The sequence below is a fragment of the Glycine max genome, chromosome 7, assembly GCF_000004515.6.
Source record: "Glycine max cultivar Williams 82 chromosome 7, Glycine_max_v4.0, whole genome shotgun sequence".
NCBI classification, from domain to species: domain Eukaryota; kingdom Viridiplantae; phylum Streptophyta; class Magnoliopsida; order Fabales; family Fabaceae; genus Glycine; species Glycine max.
Genome location: NC_038243.2, coordinates 7,742,253 through 7,750,217, shown reverse-complemented (window position 1 = coordinate 7,750,217; position 7,965 = coordinate 7,742,253). Strand labels below are relative to the sequence as shown.

General features: G+C 34.7%; 1 protein-coding gene across 1 annotated transcript; it reads left to right on the top strand.

The window, feature by feature from the left end:
• Positions 1-439: 439 nt before the first annotated feature.
• Positions 440-4,602, top strand: LOC100781944 (proline-rich receptor-like protein kinase PERK1). The gene is made up of 8 exons (XM_003528861.5): positions 440-1,284; positions 1,967-2,509; positions 2,671-2,757; positions 2,845-2,915; positions 3,096-3,172; positions 3,495-3,642; positions 3,804-3,965; positions 4,155-4,602. Exons 1-8 carry the CDS (start codon positions 672-674, stop codon positions 4,467-4,469), a joined length of 2,016 nt encoding a protein of 671 aa, XP_003528909.1. The 5' UTR covers positions 440-671; the 3' UTR covers positions 4,470-4,602.
• The last annotated feature ends 3,363 nt before the right edge of the window (positions 4,603-7,965 follow it).

The window sequence follows — 7,965 nt, the reverse complement described above, 5'->3', positions numbered from 1 at the left end:
GTTTTTAAAAATTTTGAAATTTAAAATTAAAATGACTTCAAACATAACCTTAATTTCTTTAAAAATCAAAATAGTACTTGTCAATGAAAAAAAGTAATTGCAAACAAAAATGCAAATAATCAAGCAAATTCCTAAAAAGAAAAAAAAAGCAACCGTCGCAATGGACCAATGATGAGCAAACGGACAGAGCAGCAAAATATTAAAATAATAAAAAAAAAAACATGAAGTTAGAGAAGAAGAAAAAAATCAAAACGAGTAATAATAATGAAATAGTAACAATAAGTGGAAACTAATTACTACTTATTAATTAGTAATTAAATGAATTGTAAGAAGAAGTGTCCGAGGGGCATTGGTGTGGGTCCCACGGTACCCGTTTTGTCTTGGCTGGTTGGCTGAAGCAATAAGTTGAAATAAAATGTAAAAAAAGAAAAAGAAAAAACAGTGACAGTGTTAGACAGAAAGAGGTTCAAAGGTTGATAGGTGAGAAAGAGAATCCAGGGTTTTTTGTCAGATAAAACGCTTCTACCAAAGCAGACCATGCTCCATTGTCCCCTCTCTCTGAACCGTTGTTTTAGAGAGAGAAACAAACATAAAACCTTATTCTTCGCTTTCTTAAGGTTTTCTCTTTCTTTTTCAATCTCACATTTTTCTTTCTGTAATCATTCTCGGTAATGTCAACTGCCCCCGCGCCGTCTTCGCCGCCGCCGACCAACGGCACCGCGCCTCCTCCGTCAACTCCCTCCGCACCGCCTCCCGCCACACCTTCCGCTCCGCCTCCCTCGACCCCCTCGTCACCTCCGCCTGCAACTCCGTCGTCACCTCCGCCGGCAACTCCGTCGTCTCCTCCGCCGGCGACACCTTCTTCGCCACCTCCGTCAACTCCTTCCTCGCCCCCTCCGGCGACTCCCTCCGCTTCTCCACCGTCCACTCCTTCTGCTTCTCCTCCACCGTCCACTCCAACCACGCCGTCAACTTCGCCGCCATCGACTTCTCCGCCGTCGCCGCCATCGCACTCGCCGCCGTCGCCTCCCAGTGGCGGCGGAGGCGGCAGCACTCCGAGTCCACCGTCCCGGAGCTCGCCCTCTCCTCCGTCCGGATCGAGACCGACCACTCCGTCGTCTTCCTCGTCGAGTATTTCGACCGGTGTGGTGGTGGGAATCGCCGTTGGGGCTGTGGCGGTTCTTCTTGTGTTGAGCATTCTCTGCATATGTTGCCGGAAGAAGAAGAGAAGACGTGATGAAGAGTACTATGCTCCGCCGCCGCAACCGCCGCGGGGACCTAAAGGTGAGTGAGCTTTAGCTACAAAAGGTTCTTTTTGTTTTTCACCTTTGATCTAATGTTAGTGAAAAAGCCTGGCATGTTTTTGCTAATTTTTTAATTTTTAAGGTTCGAGTAAATTATATGTAATTTCAAGATGTTTTCAATGTTCAATCCCTTAGTTGATTCTCTTGACTCTTGCTGAATCTCGTTGCTTATGATACACATTGACATTATTATCCATGTAAAGCTAGCTGGTTGTATTTTCATATGTTACTATTTGTTTTAGATTTTTTCTTAGTAGTTAAGTTATGTTCTAATTCTTGAAGAAATGAATGGCTCCTCACTTTGTGTCTTTTTATGATTTTCAATGGTGTATTCATGGTCTAATGATAATTAGGCTTTGTTTGGATAAACTTCTCTATAAGCACTTAGAGAAGAAAACAAGAAGGCAAAATGAATTTTTGAAAAGTTTAGATGAGTTTTTATAAAAAGCTGAATTGCCTGAGTTGATTTTAACTTGAGAGAAGTTTATCCAAACATACCCTTACTCGTTTCATGTTGATTTTTTCACAATCATTAGATATTGTTCTAATTCTTGAAGAAATGAACGGCTCTTTACATTGTGTCTTTTGGTGATGTTCAAATGTATTCAATTCTAGTCTAATGATAATTACTCATTTCATGCTGTTTTCTTCACGATTGTTAGATGATGCATATGGTGGTCCCCCACGTCAATGGCAACACAATGTTCCCCCTCCTCAAGATCATGTGGTCTCAATGATGCCTCCAAAGCCATCGCCACCACCTGCTCCACCGGCTTATGCTGCTCAGCCTCCCCCACCACCGCCTCCTTTCATCATCAGCAGTGGTGGGTCTGGATCAAACTATTCAGGTGGTGAATTTCTTCCTCCTCCTTCGCCAGGAATTGCATTGGGATTCTCTAAGAGCACGTTCACGTACGAGGAGTTGGCACGTGCAACTGATGGCTTTTCTGATGCCAACCTCCTTGGACAAGGAGGATTTGGATATGTGCACAGGGGAATTCTTCCCAATGGCAAGGAGGTGGCAGTGAAGCAATTGAAGGCTGGAAGTGGGCAAGGGGAGCGTGAATTCCAAGCTGAAGTTGAGATAATTAGCCGTGTCCATCACAAGCATCTTGTTTCTTTGGTTGGATACTGCATCACTGGGTCCCAGAGGCTGCTTGTTTATGAATTTGTTCCCAACAACACATTGGAATTCCATTTGCATGGTTTGTACCTCTGGTTTTAGCTTTCTATCACAAGATTCCTTTCAAAATTCTGTTTAGTTGGTCCATCTTTTCTGCTGAAAGTGGGCTAGGCACCAACTACCAATATTATTGTGGCATAATGCTTTTGGTGGAAGCGGTTTTGATGGTTATTTGCACTGCAGGAAGAGGGCGACCTACCATGGATTGGCCCACAAGATTAAGAATTGCTTTAGGATCTGCTAAGGGACTGGCGTATCTTCATGAAGATTGTATGTTTGTACTCTTGACTTTTATTTCTTCAACTGTAATTAATTTATGTCAACCTAAATGTTGATTTTGATTTTCTGTGTGTCCAGGTCATCCTAAGATCATCCATCGTGATATCAAAGCTGCCAACATCCTTCTGGATTTTAAGTTTGAAGCAAAGGTGTGTTGTTCTGTTATGGGTCTTACCAACACTTGCAAAAGTTGATATAACAACTGTTCATTGCCCTCTAATTGATAAAACAACTTCCATTGTTCTATATAGTGGTGATGCAACCTTTAAAATGTTATGTAAAGTCGTGATAGAATTGTTTAGTAACAAGACCTTTGTTTCTGTTGACAGGTTGCAGATTTCGGTCTTGCAAAGTTTTCTTCTGATGTCAATACTCATGTTTCTACTCGAGTGATGGGGACTTTTGGGTAGGAACAGACTTCCTTCTACGTATCTTCTCAAAAACCTTGGATATCATAATGAAAAGTTGTTTGTTCATTAATCTGTTATTAAGAGCTGAAGTAATTTATTATGTTATTCTTTAATGACATGAAATAGAGAGGGTACATCATAGCTCAAAACCTCAAACTTTCATTTTTAAAGTGAAATATTGTGTCTGTGCTGTACCATGTGTTTATTGTTGTCAGTTTTGGTTGATTAAGTAAAACCAACAACAATAAGCTGTCTCATATTTTGTTGTTTGGCATTGTATTTCAAACTCATGAGTCATGCATGAATTGCTACTTTCAGGTATTTGGCTCCAGAATATGCTTCTAGTGGAAAACTGACAGACAAATCAGATGTTTTCTCCTACGGAGTCATGCTCCTCGAGTTAATAACCGGACGACGGCCTGTCGATAAAAATCAAACTTTCATGGAGGATAGTTTGGTAGACTGGGTAAGTATTATGGCGCTCCTTGTTTCTGGGCCTGATTATCACTTGTAACTATGAACTTATAATGTGTATACATTTATGCAATAGAGAGGTTTCTGTTTTTCTTTTTCTTGAACATTGTGCCACAGAGAAGCTCTTAACTAAAACCATCTTTATAATCACAGGCTAGGCCTTTGCTCACACGAGCTTTGGAAGAGGATGATTTTGATTCTATTATTGACCCAAGGCTCCAGAATGACTATGATCCTAATGAGATGGCACGAATGGTGGCTTCTGCTGCAGCTTGCATTCGTCATTCGGCAAAGCGTCGACCAAGGATGAGCCAGGTAAATTAAAGAAGTTTGTTGTCATTTGTCAAGTATCAATATGCTAAGTGTCATAGGGCAGTATAATGTCTTGTATTGGTATATCTAGAATGAAGAATCTTGAATTGGCCTGTGATTTGAGAACATGATCATGCAATATGGGGGAGAGAATTTGTCTATTGACTCTGATAATAATACCTCAAACTACAGGTTGTTCGCGCTCTGGAAGGAGATGTCTCTCTAGCAGATCTTAACGAAGGAATTAGACCTGGACACAGCACAATGTACAGTTCTCATGAAAGCTCAGATTATGACACTGCACAGTACAAGGAAGACATGAAAAAGTTCAGAAAAATGGCATTGGGAACTCAGGAATATGGTGCAAGCAGTGAGTACAGTGCAGCTACAAGTGAGTATGGTTTAAACCCATCTGGCTCAAGCAGTGAAGCACAGAGCCGCCAAACGACAAGGGAAATGGAAATGAGAAAGATGAAGAACAGTCAAGGTTTCAGTGGAAGCTCTTGATCCTTGGCAACTATTTCTTCCTTTATCTTTTGTATAAATCTATATATGCTTCATTTCTTACCAATGTCACAGTTGATTGCTTTACTGACATCTTTGGAGAGACTTGCCAATTACAATGATTTTTTCCCATTTTTACATATGATCATCTTTTGAATTGTATTTATCAGGGTATACAACAAAATAACACAATTCGATTCTTTCATTTTTATTTTTTTTTGCTTATTCAGCTATAGTGCTGGAAATGGATTGGCATCAAACCTTGTTTTCCATTGTTGCTCATGTGTCAATTTTTAGGTTGTTGGAAGTGGGCTGGTTTTGTTAATACGTTGGCATCAAACTTTTTGTAAGTTATTTACTTGTGTTTGTGAACCTCAAAATTAAAATGTTTCTACCTAATTCATTTGTCGTAGAAGACAACAATGAATCTTAACAAAAAAAGAAGACAACAATGAGTTGCACCCACGTTGTTTTTGGTCAATGTTCAACCGTGCATGTGTGGGAACTATAATTTAGCCTTTAAACGTAGGGAAACCAAGTTGGTGGGTTTCTAATTGTGGTCTGTTTAGGAATTTTCAAAGTTTGAAAAAAAGAAAACGATGAATTGAATTAAATCAAAACCAAATAATTGTAGTTAATATGATGTGGTTTGATGATCGATAATCTTATTCCTTAAATATGTGATATATTGTTTTCCCATCTTATTCAATTTAGTAACTAGTCTGAGTCATGTACACCAATTTTTATATAGTTGCTTGTTATGTTGGTCGTTCCTCCATGTATATCGTACAATTCATGCATGTTGGATAATGTAAAAAGTATATATATATATATATATATATATATATTTTTTTTTTTTTTTTTGATTCATGCATGTTGGATTAAATAGTAATTAAATAATAATTCTTATCATAATAGAAGATTCAAATTTAATTACTAATATTAAATGCACGTACATTTAATATTAATTCTTTCATGTGTATTTAATATTAGCAATTAGATCTGGATTTTCTATTTTAATCTAAGGCGATTGAATCATTAAAATAAAGAAGATTCAGATAGGAACAACAAAGTAGCTCATCATTACGTTTGGAGAAAGGAGAGATTTGCTGGCTCCAAGAACCCCACACGGTTTCTTCAAAGTCAGCATGCGCTATCTCATCATCAACTTGCAAAAAGGATCGTTGGATGCTCCACTTTGAAGAAAAAGGAAGTTATTTTCAAGTGTTTATAAGCTTAACTTTACATGATATGAATTTGGAAACCTTTTACATTGTAAAAAGTTTGAAGTGGAATAATTAATGTTGAAAAGCTGTTACGTTTGTAATAATTTTTAAGGTCAAAACTCATAATCTAACAAGAAAATTATGTATTTTTTTTCCACTTTAAATTAGACTTGCTTTCAGAAACAAATCTTTTTATTTTAAAAGAATTACAAAAATACAAATTATGTTTTTTATCCCTTAAACTCACACGTCTATATTACCAAAAAAGAAAAAACTTACACGTCTCCCACCGAAATCCAAAGAAACTATATATTTTATCACTTAGTGGCCAAAGGTATGGTTTAAAAAAAAAAAACTCCAACCAAAAACTGGTTCTACAGTTTACACATTCAGTTCAAAAGGATGGTCCTGAAAACACTACCATTATTACTATAAATTTGTAAAGTTTTGTATTTCTTATAACAGATAAAAAAAAGTAGGATCACTTATAAATTGATTCAATCTCATACAAATCGAAAAAATGTTTCAAAAAATAAAATAAAATAATGTTATTTTTATTGAATTGGATTGAGTTTGAGATTTGATTTTGAAAACAAATTCAATCTAAACCAAACTTATATATGTGTACTCCCTTAGGTCTTTAAATATAAGAAACAAAATACATTTTTCTTGGTCTTAAATACAAGAAAATTTTAATTAATTTTATCTCATTTTAAAATACCTATTTTAGTTTCAATAGCTTTTTTTATTCTTAATATCAAGTTTCAATGAAGGATAAATGAAAAAAAAAATTAATTGAGATTAGTATAATTAAATATAATTAACTAACTTTCTTAGTTAGTGCGATTTTTTTTTTTCTTTTTTGTATTTGAGATAGGAGGAAGTATATATTTTTATCAGATGAATGACTATGCATTGTTATTGTAAAATCTTTTAAGATAGATAATCAATCAAAAATAATTATTGATATAACTTTTAACATAATTATTGTAAATATTGTAAATAGTTTGCAATTAAATGATAAAATTGCTTTATCCTTTCATTGCATAAATTGTTTTCTCTATTTTTATTTATAAATTTGTGGCAACACACTCATGTTTAAATTATAATTTTTTATATGTTTACAAAATTATCACTTAACTTATACTTATTTATGAAAATATTTTAGGAGTTATACTAATATTAACTATAAAATGACTTCTAGGTGGCATAATTTCTCTTATTTATCTTTTTTATTATTTCCAATTAGCCAATAGAAAGTGTGCAAATGTATTCGTAGTATTCGTGCGGTTTTTTATTTCACACTAAATAGCTGGCATGACTCATTAAAGACTTCATGTTTTGTACAAGAAAATTGAAGTCATTATTAAGAAAATGGCTTTGAAACTCTTTCAAAGCTGTTATGTTGTTAAAGTTAAAGAAAACAAACACTCCCCACACTAGTCATAGAAGAACCTAACAGGTGAAAGAATCAAGAATCAAATAGGTGGAAGTATTGGGAATCAAACGGTAAAAGGCAATGGCACTAGACAGAAGAAAAAAAGCATACTTATTTTGGATTGGAAAATATGATATGAGAAGAAACTTAAATGATGAAACAATAAAATAAGAATGAAAATGGGTGAGAAAAAAAGCTTTCAGAACTGCATGTCCCCTACTAGGATACTACCATGAGAAATTTAGAATCCCATATAGATCGCTCATTATTCACCGAACCAATATTGGTCTATTTTATTTTGATCTGGTTCCTGCACGGTCTTCTTCAACCTCAGGATTCCAAACCATATAATTGAGCCAAAGATTCTATAAATGCATACTTATCCACTATAGCATATCAATTTTAAATATTTATTTTTTAAAGATAGCTTAATTTATTATGTTTTATTTAATGTTACGTGTTACCTTTCTAAATTATCTTTTTATTGAGTGCGTAAACTAATTTTTGTGTATTACTTAATTTTTTTTTATGACAAGACTTTACTTTTATACTTTAATTTTTTATAATTATTGAAAAATATACATTAATTATTTTAATATTTAAACAATTTATATTCTAATAATAATTAAATAACAAACTCAAAATTTTATATTTAACTTAAAATATAATTCTTAAACTTCTTATTTTTAAGTTCTTTGTTATTTACTAATTTTTATATAGTTTGAATTAAAATATAATTAATACCTTAATTCAAAGTGATCTCCACCCTCAACTAAAACTGATCCATTCCCTTCCACTTTGTTGATCAATTGTGCTGTGGTGTATCTATTCTATA

Bases quoted from the DNA above. Each gene is read 5' to 3' on its own strand.
- LOC100781944 (XM_003528861.5), top strand. From the start codon at position 672: ATGTCAACTGCCCCCGCGCCGTCTTCGCCGCCGCCGACCAACGGCACC. The intron at 2,510-2,670 runs GTTTGTACCTCT...TTTGCACTGCAG, and splicing joins ATTGGAATTCCATTTGCATG to GAAGAGGGCGACCTACCATG. The intron at 2,916-3,095 runs GTGTGTTGTTCT...TTCTGTTGACAG, and splicing joins ATTTTAAGTTTGAAGCAAAG to GTTGCAGATTTCGGTCTTGC.